The sequence below is a fragment of the Manis pentadactyla genome, chromosome 10 (genome assembly GCF_030020395.1).
Source record: "Manis pentadactyla isolate mManPen7 chromosome 10, mManPen7.hap1, whole genome shotgun sequence".
In the NCBI taxonomy this organism is placed as follows: Eukaryota; Metazoa; Chordata; class Mammalia; order Pholidota; family Manidae; genus Manis; species Manis pentadactyla.
This window is the reverse complement of record NC_080028.1, coordinates 37,520,852-37,541,593: the sequence shown is the minus strand read 5'-3', so window position 1 is coordinate 37,541,593 and position 20,742 is coordinate 37,520,852. Positions and strand designations below refer to the sequence as shown.

Sequence of the window (20,742 nt, the reverse complement as noted above, 5' to 3'; positions counted from 1 at the left end):
GTTTCTTTTGGTTTTCATTGGTCACTAGTTCCTTATTGTCTTATCACTTCAGTTTTCTCACCATCTGTGGCAGTCTACCTATATATTTACTGCATCTCTATCAGGGTTCAATAGACTAAAAACAACTTTGTATGTGTCAGTTTTCCAAGACGAGGTTAGAGAAATAATACTGAAGAGATGCTGAAGTACAGTTTGCATAAGGAACTAAAAATTCTCTAGCACCCAAATGACCATACACTCCCAACCATATCTGCCTGCCTGAGGTATTTTTCTCCCACAGACAATACTGAAAACCAGTAAAGGCAGACATCACAGCTGAACACCCACATGACACATGAAATGTCCATGGTTTTTGCCTTAACTACCTATGCTCTCAAAATAAAAAGGTACAATGCTACAGTGGTGAACAGAGCTGTTTCAAATTATCTCACATTATTTCCTAAAATGTAGGAAGAAATAATTTCAAAGTAGAGCATTGCCTACTGATCACAATGTCACCCTGTTACTACTGAGACAGAACAGGGGGGCGGTGCCATAGGCCACAATCTCATGGACTCAGTTTCTGAGAAAGTGTCTCAGCCAAAAAGACCTTTTAATAGCAAATCACAGGGAGAGGAATAGCTGAGTTATTATTACTAGAATAAGCTTTGAAATCAGACGTAGAGTCTAACCCTGGCTCCTCCACTTACTCAGAGATGTCACCTCATTTATTTAGCTTTTCTGAGCCTTAATTTTCTTATCTATAAAATCAGTCAACATAACCTCGAGAGACTGTTGTGAAGATAAAAGGATATGAAGCAAGTAACTGCTCAATAAGTTTATTATTACAAGCTTTCAAAGCCCCATATTAACAAAACTTTTGAAGAATAAACACAAGAAAGGCAAATTCTAGGGCCTCTTAGGAAATCCATGCTGGTGGGTGGTCAAGATGTGGCACCAGGGATGCCCTTCTCCCCGGTCAACAGCACTGTATAATGGAAAGGGCACTAAGCTAGCAGTTGGCAAACAGAGATTCCAGACTCCACTGTCACTGAATTGGAGTCACTGAGTATCTGTAGGCCTCAGTTTCTTTATCTGACAAGACTGTACAACTGCCAGGGTCACTTCCAGCCCTAACATTCTATGAACTATTCATTCACTAAAAGCAATGACACACATCCACTGGAGTGGGCTTTCTGTAGAGTAACTAAGATCCACTGTGTTTTTCAAACAACCCTAAAACATAGGTTTATTTATAATTTGTATCCCATTTACTGCAAAAAAACATGTAGGTGAACTTAAAATACTTTGCAGACAGCCCCATTAAGGTACAAAGGGAACAGAAATACACTTACCTGCAACCAAAACCAACCATCCAAAGGAGTTAGATACACCACTGAGTAGTACAGTGACCCACTGTGGTTCTACAGAAACGGTCAACCCAGAAATTGCCCCAACAACATTCTAAGGCATGCATTTTCTTCTTGGTTCAAGGTGAGTGGCTTACAATTACCTGGTTGGAATGTGGTGTGGATTGGGTGTAACCACTCTTAGGTTAAGCTGGTGAAAGACGCTCAAGAAATCCTTACTGTTTCTCTTACCTAGGAAGTAGAATTATGATAGAGAACTGGTTCAACTTGGAATACTGTAACAACTGGATTTCCTAAAACAAAGTCACTTAGGAAAAAAATACACCTACAGCCTAGCCTGCTTTGTTAAAATCTACTGAAAACAAGGACACCACTTTTAAGCTTTGGTATGAATCAACAAATGACAGCTTAAAAAGGAGCCTAAGGATGTCAGAATAATCAAGAACTTTCAACTAGTGGCCATATTCTTGCTTCCCAATAATTTAAGAACTGAATATAATGATGAAATTCTAAATTAACATGCCCAATAGACATACCAGTAAATAAAAGCTGCTCCAAAGAGGGTCTATTCTCAATCAAAATTTCATAATGGCAGTAACTCACTGTTGTTAGGTATGAGCACCACACAGTGAAAAAAGGTAACTGATGCTCTACTCTAGCAATTTCCTAGCAAGCTGAAATAAAATATTGAAACACAAGAAATGTGAATTTTATGTGAATTATATCTGAACTTAAAAAACACTTATGGTATTAACAAAGAACAGGTACCAGAAAATGTATCTCTAGGTTTATGATTAGGATAAGATTGAAATGATTTACACAAGGGCACCTATGAACAATTCCTCTGCTCAGCTTTGAAACCCTCTCAACCATGTTATGTCTTCCATTAGAGTAAATTGGGGGTATGACCTCTTTCTAGACTCTAGGACCATGATTAATTCATCTTGTGGTGTCACTTCAAGTGCCTGGCACAGTATCCTGCATTCTGTAAACACAAAAATGTTTGTTCATTAATTGCTATACATCATTCGGAGCAGAAACCAGACTTACATCTCAAAAAATTCCATTCTAATACTGCTAACTCACCACAAAAGGCTATCGAATCCTTTTCATTCCTTTCTCTTCGACTAGAAAAACATTAATATTTTAACACTTTAAGACATTTCCTCCCCAGCAAACAAAAACAAAATAAGGCTTAAAATCTGTCATCTACTGTACTTCCCGCCCTGAGAAATTTTAATCGCTATCTTTTCTTGCAATACAATACCAGAGAAGGTGAAAAACAAGGGACAGAAGAATTCTATGTACCAAACCTGCAGTAAATAAAAGCTGCTCCAAGATGACATGATACTGTACATAAAAAACCCTAAAGACTCCACCCCAAAACTACTAGAACTGATATCGGAATACAGCAAAGTTGCAGGATACAAAATCAACACACAGAAATCTGTGGCTTTCCTATACACTAACAATGAACCAACAGAAAGAGAAATCAGGAAAACAACTCCATTCACAATTGCATCAAAAAAAAATAAAATACCTAGGAATAAACCTAACCAAAGAAGTGAAAGACTTATACTCTGAAAACTACAAGTCACTCTTAAGAGAAATTAAAGGGAACACTAACAGATGGAAACTCATCCCATGCTCGTGGCTAGGAAGAATTAATATCGTCAAAATGGCCATCCTGCCCAAAGCAATATACAGATTTGATGCAATCCCTATGAAACTACCAGCAACATTCTTCAATGAACTGGAACAAATAATTCAAAAATTCATATGGAAACACCAAAGACCCCGAATAGCCAAAGCAATCCTGAGAAAGAAGAATAAAGTAGGGGGGATCTCACTCCCCAACTTCAAGCTCTACTATAAAGCCATAGTAATCAAGACAATTTGGTACTGGCACAAGAACAGAGCCACAGACCAATGGAACAGACTACAGAATCCAGACATTAACCCAAACATATATGGTCAATTAATATTTGATAAAGGAGCCATGGACATACAATGGCGAAATGACAGTCTCTTCAACAGATGGTGCTGGCAAAACTGGACAGCTACATGTAGGAGAATGAAACTGGACCATTGTCTAACCCCATATACAAAAGTAAACTCAAAATGGATCAAAGACCTGAATGTAAGCCATGAAACCATTAAACTCTTGGAAGAAAACATAGGCAAAAACCTCTTAGACATAAACATGAGTGACCTCTTCTTGAACATATCTCCCCAGGCAAGGAAAACAACAGCAAAAATGAACAAGTGGGACTATATTAAGCTGAAAAGCTTCTGTACAGCAAAAGACACCATCAATAGAACAAAAAGGAACCCTACAGTATGGGAGAATATATTTGAAAATGACACATCCGATAAAGGCTTGACGTCCAGAATATATAAAGAGCTCACACGCCTCAACAAACAAAAAACAAATAACCCAATTAAAAAATGGGCAGAGGAACTGAACAGACAGTTCTCCAAAACAGAAATACAGATGGCCAACAGACACATGAAAAGATGCTCCACATCGCTAATTATCAGAGAAATGCAAATTAAAACTACAATGAGGTATCACCTCACACCAGTAAGGATGGCTGCCATCCAAAAGACAAACAACAACAAATGTTGGCGAGGCTGTGGAGAAAGGGGAAACCTCGTACACTGCTGGTGGGAATGTAAATTAGTTCAACCATTGTGGAAAGCAGTATGGAGGTACATCAAAATGCTCAAAACAGACTTACCATTTGACCCAGGAATTGCACTCCTAGGAATTTACCCTAAGAATGCAGCAATCAAGTATGAGAAAGACCAATGCACTCCTATGTTTATCGCAGCACTATTTACAATAGCCAAGAATTGGAAGCAACCTAAATGTCCATCGATAGATGAATGGATAAAGAAGATGTGGTACATATACACAATGGAATACTACTCAGCCATAAGAAAAGGGCAAATCCTACCATTTGCAGCAACATGGATGGAGCTGGAGGGTATTATGCTCAGTGAAACAAGCCAAGCGGAGAAAGAGAAATACCAAATGATTTCACTCATCTGTGGAATATAAGAACAAAGGAAAAACTGAAGGAACAAAACAGCAGCAGAATCACAGAACTCAAGAATGGACTAACAGGTACCAAAGGGAAAGGGACTGGGGAGGATGGGTGGGTAGGGAGGGATAAGTAGGGGGGAGAAGAAGGGGGGTATTAAGATTAGCATGCATGGGGGGGTGGGAGAAAGGGGAGGGCTGTACAACACAGAGAAGGCAAGTAGTGATTCTACAACATTTGCTATGCTGATGGACAGTGACTGTAAAGGGGTTTATAGGGGGGACCTGGTATAGGGGAGAGCCTAGTAAACATAATATTCATCATGTAAGTGTAGATTAATGATACAAAAAAAAAAAAAAAAAGGCAGTTCCTGTGTGGAGACCTCCACTGAGTCCTACACAAGGGTATAAAGGGCATATAAAAGTGTAGGCAAAGGGTCTGTTTGTGTTTATACAGAGGATCAAAGCCTAATTGGGCTACCCTGAAAATGAACTAAGATACGATATGAAAAAGAACTTCCAACATCAGCACTCTCTGTAAGACTCATGCCAGAAGATGATCATCAAAAAACCCCAACAAAGATCCACGCACTGCTACAGCTGTAGATGCACTCATCCCACCAGTTCCTGGACTTGCCATGGGAATGAAGAAGGAGATATCTAAGCTGGCCTGTGCATACAGTAAAACAACAAATTTGACTGGATCTATATGGTTGGAACTCAACCAAGAATTAGGAGAAGTGCAAATTGTAGAACTCCAAAAATCTTACAACTACAGACTATTTACTGTTAAAAGAACATATGGGGGGGGCGGAAGATGGCGGCGTGAGTAGAGCAGCGGAAATCTCCTCCCAAAACAACATATATCTATGAAAATATAACAAAGACAACCCTTCCTAGAATAAAGACCAGAGGACACAGGACAATATCCAGACCACATCCACACCTGAGAGAACCCAGCGCCTCGCGAAGGGGGTAAGATACAAGCCCCGGCCCCGCGGGAGCCGAGCGCCCCTCCCCCCAGCTCCCGGCGGGAGAAGAGCAGGCAGAGCGGGAGGGAGACGGAGCCCAGGGCTGCCGAACACCCAGCCCCAGCCATCCGGGCCAGAGCGCAGGGCCCTCGATACTGGGAAAACAGGGCAGCAACAACAGTGAGCAGGCACTGGAGGCTGGGCGACAGAGGACATAAGAAAAGCGCGCGACCATTTTTTTTTTTTGCTTTTTTGCTGCTTTGTTTTGGCGAGCGCTTTTTGGAAGTCTTAAAGGGACAGGGACCCCAATATTAGGGAAACAGGGCAGAAAGACCGGTGAGCAGAGGCCTGAGGCTGGCACCGGAGAATAAAGAAAAACGAACGACCACCTTTTTTTTTTTTTTAATTAAAAAATTTTTTTTTTAATTAAAAAAATTTTTTTTTCTTGTTTTTTTTTGTGGTCGTTGTTTTGTTTTGGCGGGTGCTTTTTGGAAGTCTTAAAGGGGCAGGGCGGGTCACTTAATCCAGAGGTAGGGAATCCGGGGTCTCTGGGCACCCTAACCCCTGGGCTGCAGGGAGCAGGGAGGCCCCTTACGGAGATAAATAGCCTCCCAGCAGCTCCTGCTCCAACGCGACTCCACCATTTTGGAGTAGCTGCCCGAGCCAGGCCACGCCCACAGCAACAGCGGAGATTAACTCCATAGCAGCCGGGCAGGAAGCAGAAACCCTGTCTGCGCGCAGCTGCGCAGCACAAGCCACTAGAGGCCGCTGTTCTCCCAGGAGAGGAGGGCCACAAACCAACAAGAAAGGAAGTCCTTCCAGCCGTCACTCGTCCCAGTTCTGCAGACTATTCCTATCACCATGAAAAGGCAAAGCTACAGGCAGACAAAGATCACAGAGACAACACCAGAGAAGGAGACAGACCTAACCAGTCTTCCTGACAAAGAATTCAAAATAAGAATCATAAACATGCTGACAGAGATGCAGAGAAATACGCAAGAAAAATGGGATGAAGTCCGGAAAGAGATCACAGATGCCAGAAAGGAGATCGCAGAAATGAAACAAACTCTGGAAGGGTTTATAAGCAGAATGGATAGAATGCAAGAGGCCATTGATGGAATTGAAATAAGAGAACAGGAACGCATAGAAGCTGACATAGAGAGAGACAAAAGGATCTCCAGGAATGAAACAATATTAAGAGAACTGTGTGACCAATCTAAAAGGAGCAATATCCGTATTATAGGGGTCCCAGAAGAAGAAGAGAGAGGCAAAGAGATGGAAAGTATCTTAGAAGAAATAATTGCTGAAAACTTCCCCACACTGGGGGAGGAAGTAATCGAACAGACCCAGGAAATACACAGAACTCCCAACAGAAAGGATCCAAGAAGGGCAACACCAAGACACATAATAATTAAAATGGCAAAGATCAAGGACAAGGAAAGAGTGTTAAAGGCAGCTAGAGAGAAAAAGGTCACCTATAAAGGGAAACCCATCAGGCTAACGTCAAATTTCTCAACAGAAACCCTACAGGCCAGAAGAGAATGGCATGATATATTTAATACAATGAAACAGAACGGCCTTGAACCCAGGATACTGTATCCAGCACGACTATCATTCAAATATGACGGTGGGATTAAACAATTCCCAGACAAACAAAAGCTGAGGGAATTTGCTTTCCACAAACCACCTCTACAGAACATCTTACAGGGACTGCTCTAGATGGGAGCACTCCTAGAAAGAGCACAGCACAAAACACCCAACATATGAAGAATCGAGGAGGAGGAACAAGAAGGGAGAGAAGAAAAGAATCTCCAGATAGTGTATATAACAGCTCAATAAGTGAGCTAAGTTAGGCAGTAAGATACTAAAGAGGCTAACCTTGAACCTTTGGTAACCACGAATTTAAAGCCTGCAATGGCAATAAGTACATATCTTTCAATAGTCACCCTAAATGTTAATGGGTTGAATGCACCAATCAAAAGACACAGAGTAACAGAATGGATAAAAAAGCAAGACCCATCTATATGCTGCTTACAAGAAACTCACCTCAAACCCAAAGACATGTACAGACTAAAAGTCAAGGGATGGAAAAACATATTTCAAGCAAACAACAGTGAGAAGAAAGCAGGGGTTGCAGTACTAATATCAGACAAAATAGACTTCAAAACAAAGAAAGTAACAAGAGATAAAGAAGGACACTACATAATGATAAAGGGCTCAGTCAAACAAGAGGATATAACCATTCTAAATATATATGCACCCAACACAGGAGCACCAGCATATGTGAAACAAATACTAACAGAACTAAAGGGGGATATAGACTGCAATGCATTCATTCTAGGAGACTTCAACACACCACTCACCCCAAAGGATAGATCCACTGGGCAGAAAATAAGTAAGGACACGGAAGCACTGAACAACACAGTAGAGCAGATGGACCTAATAGACATCTATAGAACTCTACATCCAAAAGCAGCGGGATATACATTCTTCTCAAGTGCACATGGAACATTCTCCAGAATAGACCACATACTAGGCCACAAAAAGAGCCTCAGAAAATTCCAAAAGATTGAAATCCTACCAACCAACTTTTCAGACCACAAAGGCATAAAACTAGAAATAAACTGTACAAAGAAAGCAAAGAGGCTCACAAACACATGGAGGCTTAACAACACGCTCCTAAATAATCAATGGATCAATGACCAAATCAAAATGGAGATCCAGCAATATATGGAAACAAATGACAACAACAACACTAAGCCCCAACTTCTGTGGGACACAGCAAAAGCAGTCTTAAGAGGAAAGTATATAGCAATCCAAGCATATTTAAAAAAGGAAGAGCAATCCCAAATGAATGGTCTAATGTCACAATTATCGAAATTGGAAAAAGAAGAACAGATGAGGCCTAAGGTCAGCAGAAGGAGGGACATAATAAAGATCAGAGAAGAAATAAATAAAATTGAGAAGAATAAAACAATAGCAAAAATCAATGAAACCAAGAGCTGGTTCTTCGAGAAAATAAACAAAATAGATAAGCCTCTAGCCAGACTTATTAAGAAGAAAAGAGAATCAACACAAATCAACAGTATCAGAAACGAGAAAGGAAAAATCACGACGGACCCCACAGAAATGCAAAGAATTATTGGAGAATACTATGAAAACCTATATGCTAACAAGCTGGGAAACCTAGGAGAAATGGACAACTTCCTAGAAAAATATAACCTTCCAAGATTGACCCAGGAAGAAACAGAAAATCTAAACAGACCAATTACCAGCAACGAAATTGAAGAGGTAATCAAAAAACTACCAAAGAACAAAACCCCCGGGCCAGATGGATTTACCTCGGAATTTTATCAGACATACAGGGAAGACATAATACCCATTCTCCTTAAAGTTTTCCAAAAAATAGAGGAGGAGGGGATACTCCCAAACTCATTCTATGAAGCTAACATCACCCTAATACCAAAACCAGGCAAAGGCCCCACCAAAAAAGAAAACTACAGACCAATATCCCTGATGAACGTAGATGCAAAAATACTCAACAAAATATTAGCAAACCGAATTCAAAAATACATCAAAAGGATCATACACCATGACCAAGTGGGATTCATCCCAGGGATGCAAGGATGGTACAACATTCGAAAGTCCATCAACATCATCCACCACATCAACAAAAAGAAAGACAAAAACCACATGATCATCTCCATAGATGCTGAAAAAGCATTTGACAAAGTTCAACATCCATTCATGTTAAAAACTCTCAGCAAAATGGGAATAGAGGGCAAGTACCTCAACATAATAAAGGCCATCTATGATAAACCCACAGCCAACATTATATTGAACAGCAAGAAGCTGAAAGCATTTCCTCTGAGATCGGGAACTAGACAGGGATGCCCACTCTCTCCACTGTTATTTAACATAGTACTGGAGGTCCTAGCCACGGCAATCAGACAAAATAAAGAAATACAAGGAATCCAGATTGGTAAAGAAGAAGTTAAACTGTCACTATTTGCAGATGACATGATACTGTACATAAAAAACCCTAAAGACTCCACCCCAAAACTACTAGAACTGATATCGGAATACAGCAAAGTTGCAGGATACAAAATCAACACACAGAAATCTGTGGCTTTCCTATATACTAACAATGAACCAACAGAAAGAGAAATCAGGAAAACAACTCCATTCACAATTGCATCAAAAAAAATAAAATACCTAGGAATAAACCTAACCAAAGAAGTGAAAGACTTATACTCTGAAAACTACAAGTCACTCTTAAGAGAAATTAAAGGGGACACTAACAGATGGAAACTCATCCCATGCTCGTGGCTAGGAAGAATTAATATCGTTAAAATGGCCATCCTGCCCAAAGCAATATACAGATTTGATGCAATCCCTATGAAACTACCAGCAACATTCTTCAATGAACTGGAACAAACAATTCAAAAATTCATATGGAAACACCAAAGACCCCGAATAGCCAAAGCAATCCTGAGAAAGAAGAATAAAGTAGGGGGGATCTCACTCCCCAACTTCAAGCTCTACTATAAAGCCATAGTAATCAAGACAATTTGGTACTGGCACAAGAGCAGAGCCACAGACCAATGGAACAGACTAGAGAATCCAGACATTAACCCAGACATATATGGTCAATTAATATTTGATAAAGGAGCCATGGACATACAATGGCGAAATGACAGTCTCTTCAACAGGTGGTGCTGGCAAAACTGGACAGCTACATGTAGGAGAATGAAACTGGACCATTGTCTAACCCCATATACAAAAGTAAACTCAAAATGGATCAAAGACCTGAATGTAAGCCATGAAACCATTAAACTCTTGGAAGAAAACATAGGCGAAAACCTCTTAGACATAAACATGAGTGACCTCTTCTTGAACATATCTCCCCGGGCAAGGAAAACAACAGCAAAAATGAACAAGTGGGACTATATTAAGCTGAAAAGCTTCTGTACAGCAAAAGACACCATCAATAGAACAAGAAGGATCCCTACAGTATGGGAGAATATATTTGAAAATGACACATCCGATAAAGGCTTGACGTCCAGAATATATAAGGAGCTCTCACGCCTCAACAAACAAAAAACAAATAACCCAATTAAAAAATGGGCAGAGGAACTGAACAGACAGTTCTCCAAAAAAGAAATACAGATGGCCAACAGACACATGAAAAGATGCTCCACATCGCTAATTATCAGAGAAATGCAAATTAAAACTACAATGAGGTATCACCTCACACCAGTAAGGATGGCTGCCATCCAAAAGACAAACAACAACAAATGTTGGCGAGGCTGTGGAGAAAGGGGAACCCTCCTACACTGCTGGTGGGAATGTAAGTTAGTTCAACCATTGTGGAAAGCAGTATGGAGGTACATCAAAATGCTCAAAACAGACTTACCATTTGACCCAGGAATTGCACTCCTAGGAATTTACCGTAAGAATGCAGCAATCAAGTATGAGAAAGACAGATGCACCCCTATGTTTATTACAGCACTATTTACAATAGCCAAGAATTGGAAGCAACCTAAATGTCCATCAATAGATGAATGGATAAAGAAGATGTGGTACATATACACAATGGAATACTACTCAGCTATAAGAAAAGGGCAAATCCAATCATTTGCAGCAACATGGATGGAGCTGGAGGGTATTATGCTCAGTGAAACAAGCCAAGCGGAGAAAGAGAAATACCAAATGATTTCACTTATCTGTGGAATATAAGAACAAAGGAAAAACTGAAGGAACAAAACAGCAGCAGAATCACAGAACTCAAGAATGGACTAACAGGTACCAAAGGGAAAGGGACTGGGGAGGATGGGTGGGTAGGGAGGGATAAGGGGGGGAGAAGTAGGGGGGTATTAAGATTAACATGCATGGGGGGGTAGGAGAAAAGGGAGGGCTGTACAACACAGAGAAGGCAAGTAGTGATTCTACAACATTTTGCTATGCTGATGGACAGTGACTGTAAAGGGGTTTATAGGGGAGACCTGGTATAGGGGAGAGCCTAGTAAACATAATATTCGTCATGTAAGTGTAGATTAGTGATAGCAAAAAAAAAAAAAAAAAAAAAGGGCAGTTCCTGTGTGGTAACCTCCAACGAGTTCTACACAAGGGTATAAAGGGCATATACAAGTGTAGGCAAAGGGTCTGTTTGTGTTTACACAGAGGATCAAAGCCTAATTCGGCTACCCCGAAAATGAACTAAGATACGATATGAAAAAGAACTTCCAACATCTGCACTCTCTGGAAGACTCATGCCAGAAGATGATCATCAAAAAACCCCAACAAAGATCCACGCACTGCTACAGCTGTAGATGCACTCATCCCACCAGTTCCTGGACTTGCCATGGGAATGAGGAAGGAGATATCTAAGCTGGCCTGTGCATACAGTAAAACAACAAAATTGGACTGGATCTATACTGTTGGAACTCAACCAAGAATTTGGAGAAGTGCAAATTGTAGCGCTCCAAAGTCTTACAACTACAAACTATTTATTGTTAAAAGAACATATGGCATGTGAACAGTCCCCAGGAATGGGTTGTTTTAATTTGTCTGATTTCTCTCAGACTGTTCAAGTTCATTTGGACAATATCCACCATATCATAGATAAGTTTTCACAAATGCCTAAGGTGCCTAACTGGTTTTCTTGGTTTCACTGCAGATGGCTGGTAATTACAGATATGCCTTGGTTATGTAACTATACTCCTATTATGTTAATGTGTGTGTGCAATTTAAGTAGTAGCTTAAAACCTATACATGCTGAAGTTACTCTACAAGAAGATATATCAAAGAAATAATCAATCTTCCCATGTTTTCTTCCGCCTGCTACTTCTATAGCTTTTCTTCTTCCTTCCTAATTACAACCCTTAAATAGAATTCGTGCCTCATATCAAATTTACCGAGTATCATAATTCTTCCAAGTGGTAAAGATACCTCAAGACAAATGCTGGGCATAGAAGCCACAGGGCATAAATATGCAAAGAAGTAAAAAGCTAACTTTTTCAAACAATAAGGCTTCTCTCTCACTTACCAACTTCACATTTCCCTGTATGGCCCCGGAAGATGACTGGTTAGCCAGAGACGGGTAAGATTCCTCAAGGGAGGAACAACCTAAGACAGGCACAGTCGCAGGGGGGCCATCAGGTGAGAAATTGGGGATCAACAGAGGTGAGGCTTAGAACCTCACCCCCCCGTTCTGAGAGAAATCTTCTGCATACGTGGATGTTTTATTGCCCTGGTCTAGCTTGGATTAACACATAGTCTACAGGCACACACCTGATCATCTACATGTGCTCTCTTACAACACTAAACTATGTTTTCTACCTTTATCTTGTATCTACCTACCACTTCAGCATTTTATTAAAAATAATAATAATAAAGAGAGAAATGTGGTATCCACATATAAATCAAGTATAAAAACCAAATGAGTATTCATATTTGAACTGACTGTTTATAGTTCATAATGCATGAGCAAAACCGAAAGTTTCTGTGATGACTGCCCTTGTACTGTTCACTATGTAACTTATTCATTATGTAAGAATTTGTTCTACATGTAAAAACTTGTTTGTTATGCCTCAGAAGATTGGAGACTGACAAAAATTAGGCTTGGGGTGGAATAATGATTGTGCATTGAGCATTGACTCCCCTATACAGAATTTTATTGTCGTTAACAACCATTTGATCAATAAATATGAGAGATGCCCTCACAAAAAAAAAAAAAAAAAAAAAAAAAAAAAGGACAGACTTCCAATGGTAAAATAAATTAGTAACCAGGATGTAATGTATAGCATAAGGAATATAGTCAAGATATTCTAACAGCTTGGTAGGGTGATAGCTGGAACCTAGAATTATGTATATAAATGTTCTACCACTGTGTTGTACACTTGAAACTCATGTAATGTAATACTGTGTGTCAACTACCCTTCAATAAAAAATAATAATTAAAAAAAAAAAAAAAAAAGAACATATGGGGTGTGAACAGTCCCCAGGAATGGGTTGTTTTAATTTATCTGAATTCTCTCAGACTGTTCAAGTTCAGTTGGACATTATCCACCATATCATAGATAAGTTTTCACAAATGCCTAAGGTGCCTAACTGGTTTTCTTGGTTTCACTGGAGATGGCTGGTAATTACAGGTATGCTTTGGTTATGTAACTGTACTCCTATTATGTTAATGTGTGTGCACAATTTAATTAGTAGTTTAAAAACTATACATGCTGAAGTTACTCTACAAGAAGATATGTCAAAGAAATAATCAATCTCCCCAGGTTTTCTTCCGCCTGCTACTTCTATAGCTTTTCTTCTTCCTTCCTAATTACAACCCTTAAATAGAATTCGTGCCATATATCGAATTTACCGAGTATCATAATTCTTCCAAGTGGTAAAGACACCTCAAGACAAATACTGGGCATAGAAGCCACAGTGCATAAATATGCAAAGAAGTAAAAAGCTAACCTTTTCAAACAATAAGGCTTCTCTCACACTTACCAACTTCACATTTCCCTGTATGGCCCCGGAAGATGACTGGTTAGCCAGAGACGGGTAAGATTCCTCAAGGGAGGAACAACCTAAGACAGGCACAGTCGCAGGGGGGCCATCAGGTGAGAAATTGGGGATCAACAGAGGTGAGGCTTAGAACCTCACCCCCCGTTCTGAGAGAAATCTTCCGCATACATGGATGTTTTATTGGCCGTGTCTAGCGTGGATTAACACATAGGCTACAGGCACACACCTGATCATCTACATTTGCTCTCTTAGAACACTAAACTATGTTTTCTACCTTTATCTTGTATCTACCTACCACTTCAGCATTTTATTAAAAATAATAATAATAAAGAGAGAAATGTGGTATCCACATATAAATCAAGTATAAAAATCAAATGAATATTCATATTTGAACTGACTGTTTATAGTTCATAATGCATGAGCAAAACCGAAAGCTTCTGTGATGACTGCCCCTGTAATGTTCACCATGTAACTTATTCACTATGTAAGAATTTGTACTCCATGTAAGAACTTGTTCGTTAAGCTTCAAAAGATTGGAGACTGACGAAAATTAGGTTTGGGGTGGATTAATGATTGTGCATTGAGCATTGACCCCCCCTATACAGAATTTTATTGTTGTCAACAACCATTTGATCAATAAATATGAGAGATGCCCTCACAAAAAATATATATATATATAATATATATATACACACACTTCCAATTGTAAAATAAGTAAGTAACCGGGATGTAATGTATAGCATAAGGAATATAGTCAAAATATTGTAACAACTTGGTATGGTGATAGCTGGTACCTAGAATTATCATGTATATAAATGTTAAATCACTGTGTTGTACACCTGAAACTAATGTAATGTAATACTGTGTGTCAACTACCCTTCAATAAAAAATAATTATCTAAAAAATAATAAAATAATAAAATAAAATAAAATAAAATAAAAGCTGCTCCAAAGAGGGTCTATTCTCAATCAAAATTTCTTACCAGTTCAAACAGCTGCTCAACAAGGAAAGCACTGGTTCATGTAATGCCTTCACTTACTCCCTAAATCCTCACACTGGAGCCATTTCAAGCATGTAAAATTATGAAATAAGAGCCCAAATCTAATAATTGCTTAAGTCAAGGTAAGAAATAACTAACTAGAAAACGAGGTAGGAAAAGAAATAATGCTCCTGGAACAGTATTTTCCCCTCACCTCCTCTGCCTACTTTAGTTACTGTCCCACTGAAGACTTTGTTACTGCAGGGATTTCAGTCTCATGGGAAAAGGAAAATCCAGTCAATAACCTCATCTATCTTCTATCTAAACTTATCTCTCAGTCAACAGGTATCACTTAACATCATAATAAAGTCTAAGAGCCCTTCTGAACAAAAAATTACGCAAGATTCTGCACTCTGGTGAGCCTGAAGAGGTCACTTTTGAGACTACTCAGTGATTAACAAGCATCCACCACGTAGTAGTGACGGTTGCATTAACTTCGTGAATATACTAAAAACCACCGAACCATACACTTAATGGTGAATTCTGTGATATGTGAATTATATCTCTGTCACTAAAAAAAGAAGAAAATCCCTTCCTCATAAAAAAGACACCCATCAAAAACCAAGTACTATGAAACAGAACATTTCTCTTTAAAATTCAGGTTCCGTAATACAATGTGCTACGTTTTGGAGATAGTTCCTCCTCTGAGGACTGCTGGTTTTATTCTATACTCATTTTTTACTGGCAGAGTTCTGAGAGATGTTAAGGATGGGATGGTGGAAAGGACACCACACCATTACTAGAGAAGCCTGGATGTTCTACAAGTCCAAGTTCTATGCTCTAAAACTTTTGTGTCCCCCACCAAAACTCATATGTTGAAATTCTAATGCCCCATGTATTGGACTTAGGTGGGGTTTTTTGGAGGCCGTAAGTCATAATGGCAGAGCCCTCACGAATGCATTTTACAGAACAGCTCTTTTATAAAAGAGGCCCCAGGGAGCTCCCTTGCCCCTTCCGCCACGTGAGAACAAGAAGTCAGCAATCTGGTTGTGAGAGAGGGAAGAAGGCCCTCATCTGACCAGGCTGGCACCCTGATCGTGGTCTTCAGCCTTCTGAACTGTGAGGGATAAATTTTGTTGTTTACAAGCTACCCAGTCTGTCGTACTGTACTACACAGCAGCCCAAATGGACTAAGACACCAAGTAATCCTGAATTAAATCACTAAACTTATTTGTCATTCAACAATAAAAAAGAATGAACTGTGTGCAAATTGAAACTCAAAATAAGTACATTCTAGCACAGAAAATGTTTGTTCTCTTACACAGAACCCTTGTCTTTCACATTTTCATTCATTTCAGGACCTCTACTTTAAAGAGCATCACATAGTCAATTTACTTGGATCTGCAGAGAATTGAACTTAAATGAATTACACTTGGTTACACTTAATTTGTATTCTACTTGATCATTCCGTTGGAAACCTGTATTACTTTTTCAGAGAGCGAAGATCAACACTGAATCCCAAGTTTTTACTTGGGAAGCTGGAAACAGGCATAACCACCCAGCAGCCTTCTACTTAAGGTGGATGACACTGTGCAAAAACTTTTACAGAGACTGGCTGCTCAAGGAACCACCAGAAAAACCCAACTAGCCTGTTTTCAGGAGAAACGGCAGATATTCATCCTGGACAGGAACACTTAAGTAGTCATTCAGTGTTCTATCTCTAGACTTCCTCCTTCAAGAGCTCTTCCTCCTATCCAGCTTAAAAACAGGGACCCAACCACAAATTTCAACAAGGGCTTAACAACCAAAGAAAACATGCTCCCTTGTGTTCATTTCCTCACTATAAAAAAACTTGCAACTTTTATGGCTCCCCCTTTGTAAATTTCTAAGAGCTAGTTACAATTTTTTTCTCTGCTTCTTCCAAGCATAGTTCTCTGCTATGATGGTGGTACTGGTTCAAACATGCAATCCAACAGTCCCACATCTCTCTGGACCTCAATTTAGAAATCATTCTTTTCCAAATAGACAACCCTAAAGATGACACTTTTAAAAATATGAACTGGCATTTTGTAGAAGCAGTTGGCAAAGTCAGTAACACCAAAATAGTTTGATAAAACTGAAAAAAACTGACCACCAAGTAACAAAGAAAGTACTTTTCTTATAACCGCTTGCTTACATATTTTTACATCTCCACTTCTAACAGTGTCACAGAGAAAAGGATTAAGAATAAACCAGCAAGTTGGCACATGCCAGTAAGAGGAAAGACAGCTCTCCTACCTAACAGGTAAAGCCTAGTCACCCAACTATGCCTACTCCAGATCACTGCTCTGAGGATGGCTGTCCCTTCCTGACTCACAGGCTGATGGGTGGACAAGCTGGAAATGGAGTTCCAAGTCTAGCCAGAGTGGTGCTGGTGGCTCCAGAGTGAGGAGGGACGGACAAAAAAGAATAAAGAAAATGGCTGGATAAAAGGAATCTGCATGATAAGGTATGGGGAAATGGGTACTTTTAGGGGCTAGTAAATGACTTTATTTAAGTAGGCCAAATGGCTTGATCTAAGCAAAGAAAAAAAGGCTAAGCTTCCTTGTTCAAAGGCAAAACATCAAGTAAAATCAAACAACCAAATTAAAACTGTGCTTACATAATGTACTTACTTCACAGAAGTTCTTCTCCAAATTCTCTGCCTCTATACAGAAAACTGTAGCAAGTTTCTGAAGAAGCTAAACTCCCAGAGCACTTTCATGATGTCCATTTATCTAAGAAATACAACGTGGAAGTTCAAAAAGAAATCAACAATCTATTCTCACAAATTGCTAGGAACATCTGTGATCTGGTTCACCAATACCCTGGCTCACCAAGGTACATTCCTTTTTCTCTTTAAGCCAATATTGACAGTTCCTAAAATAAGCACTTTTTTATACAGGGGAGAATAGTTGACTTCACTCATTTGACATTCCCACAAGATCAGTACCTGGAAGCATGTCATCCTATCACTTAAGCAGCCCCTAAATACAGAAAGCTTTTTAAAGACCAAACCTGACTTGAAACCACACAAAACATTCTACTGGCTATGGTCAAAATGGCACGTGACAACTATTAAGCTATAATACCAAGTATCTGAACAGACTAATTACTGACACGTGAACATAAAGAGTGACTTACAATACCAAGCAGCCTGAATAAGGTATCCGATTTTGACGTAATTAAAATTCTAAACGTGTCATTAAGGCGAGAAGTCCCACTTAAGAAAAAGGGAACACAAATCAGTGTAGTTTCCTATACACATTACGGGAGGAACTCTTACTTTTTGACACTTTGTGAACTTGCTTACACAATGCTGAGGACTAAAAGATCTCTGAAGTGTTGGCCAACAGCTTCTGCCGGATCACAGGACTGCAATGCATCTTGGGATTCCTTCAGGACACTTCGGTGCCAGATATCCAAAACGTTAATTACAGTTTCAATAATAGAAATTGGAGCAAGAGACGCTCTCTCGCCTAGGCATAAGGTGAAGGGAATTCGAGCGCTCGTCCTGCCAGCTCCGCGGGGATGGCTCGCTCAACGCCCACTCACCTCCTGGCTCCATCTGTCCCACGTCTGGGCCTCGTGGCACTGATGGCCGCGGGCCCTCTCCGTCCCATACGGTTCTCAGTTCTAGTGGGTGGCTGCGACCCCCGGGGAAGGGACGGGCCCCAGATCCCTCCTGTGTCGCCTACACGCGGCTACCGCTCCTCCAGGCCCTCCGCCGCGCCCGGGACCCTGCCCCGGACCACCCCACCCAGGGCTGCCCGCGCCCGGCGCCGCTGTCAGCGTCCCACTTGCTGCCGGACCCCGAAGCCGCGCGTCCCCCGCCTTGCGGGGCGAGCCACAGACCCATCCCCCCACCCCACCAAGGTGGGCTCCGGCCCCCCGGGCGGCTGCTCCCGCGTCGTCTCCTTTACCCGAAGGGCCTCCCGCGCCACTGCCGGCTCCGTGGTGGTTGGCGCCGGCGCCGGCTGGGGGAGGTGACGGCTGGGCCGGGCCGCGCAGGAAAGACGGCACGAACTCGGCGGCGTGGACGTTGGGCACGAAGGGTTTGGCGCTGACGTTGAGCTGCCGGCTGAAGGCCGCGCTGAGGTGCTCACGCTGGGCCTCGGCGGGCGCCGCCGCACGGGTCCGACCCGGGGGCTTCTATGTCCGCCGGGTCCCAGCAGTCGGGCGCTCAGTCGCTGCTGCCGCCGCCACCGCCGCCGCCGGCACTGCCCGGATCCGAGACCGGGAGGGCCGCGTGTGTGATGAAGAGAGGGCGGGAAAGGAGGCGGGGCGACGGGTCGGGGAGGAGCAGGCCGCGCTGACCCCGGGAAGTGGGAGGCAGAAGGGCTGGGGTTTGCCGTCGCTGCGGCACCAGCTCCAGTCCCCACTCCGCACTCGTGACAACGGCGGCGGCGGCTCAACCCTCCTCGTGTGGGCTAGCCGATGTCCTCCCACCCAACCCAGGCACCTCCGACTGCCACACCGGCCACCCCACGCCCAGCGCAGATTGACCCTTCTCTGCCACCCGTACCTTAGCCTCGGTAGTTCTCAGCTCCGTTCGTCCCCACCAGCTATGAAGCACGGCCAAAGAAGGAACTACGAGTTCCGACAGGGCCCGCGCGTCCCCGCTGCGGTTTCCGGGGGCTGATGGGAGTCGGAGTTCCGTGGCTGGAAGCAACCGGAAGAGGCTCCGGCTCCCGGCAGGCAGCGCGAAGAGGCGGAGACCTGGTCGCCCTCGCGGCCCCGCCTGTCACCGGGTGGGGATACGGCACGGGTGAGTCTTGGCGCGGCTCCGTGCTGGGCTTCCGATCCAGAGTCTTTCAGCCCTCGGGGGATGTCCACTCTGTCCTGTGAGGCACAGGATGAGGGAAAACCGACAGCAGTTCTACGGGGGGATAAAGCTTTCAACCCCTGGAAATTCCTTACTTCCCTTTCATCAGCCTCTGGGTGTTCTGTCTCAGTCTCCCTACCTTCACTCTCTTCCCACCTTTCTTCTCCCCCCCTCGAGCAAGATCTTGTCCTACATTAAGACGCCCGACTTAGAGCGTCTCTCATTTTATATATTCATTTGGTAGAAGAGACAATAAACCGTAAGACATTATAACTAACCTCAATATGGTTCGTAAAGCGCTCGGGTCCAGGCTCTGCCCCAGCAGAGGGCATTATTAACTGGAAACCCTCGATGACTCACTGACGAGTCTTCCAAACTCTTCCATCCCTTCCTCCTCCCCGTCCAGAGCTTTGCAAATTAAACAGGATTGCCATATACCATGACGTACCCAGCTGTACCCAATTATTAGGGTGAGTTTGGTGCGTCCAGCTTCTTTATGCACCATTAAATGAAGTGGTTTTCTTTTGAATAGCCAGATTTGCTGTAAGTATAACCTCAGTACTTCACTGACTGCATCTCACCGTGACTGGGTGCATTTAGGTAAATATGGGAAAAGCACGAACGAAAGACAAAGATAAATACTTAGACCCAACTGCATGAAGTAGGAAAATAACGTTGTCCTGAGCATCTGTTGTTTTGCTGTAATTCACCCATGTGGAGTCCAAATCAGATAGAAACATTGTCGATATTTTTCTGCAAGGAGTCTAGACAGAGTGCAACTAACCTGCTAAGAATTACAGAGCAAAGGCTTGGACACATGGAATAGATGGTTCTTAACTTTATGCTAAGGTCCAAATCTAGATTTAGAGGTGAATTTTATTTTTTTAAATTTGTATTTTAAAGATAAAAGGGAATTCAGCTTAATGAGGTAAGTCAAAAACGAAGCTGTCAGGTATGCATTAAAATAAGTCTTACGCTAAAGTGGTTTGAAATTGTGTTTAACATTAAACTGGCAATTTTATGGATACTTT

General features: G+C 41.7%; 1 protein-coding gene across 1 annotated transcript in view; it reads right to left on the bottom strand.

Annotated features, from left to right (window-relative positions):
* Window positions 1-20,043, bottom strand: part of LOC118927260 (uncharacterized) — a 36,014-nt gene extending 15,971 nt beyond the window's left edge. Inside the window, exons 1-3 of the mRNA XM_057487886.1 lie at window positions 19,990-20,043; window positions 19,412-19,627; window positions 18,810-19,316 (exon numbers count right to left, since the gene is read on the bottom strand). Of these exons, the coding sequence (XP_057343869.1) occupies window positions 18,810-19,316; window positions 19,412-19,627; window positions 19,990-20,043 (777 nt within the window). The remainder of the gene's footprint in view (window positions 1-18,809; window positions 19,317-19,411; window positions 19,628-19,989) is intronic.
* Between the last annotated feature and the right edge of the window lie 699 nt (window positions 20,044-20,742).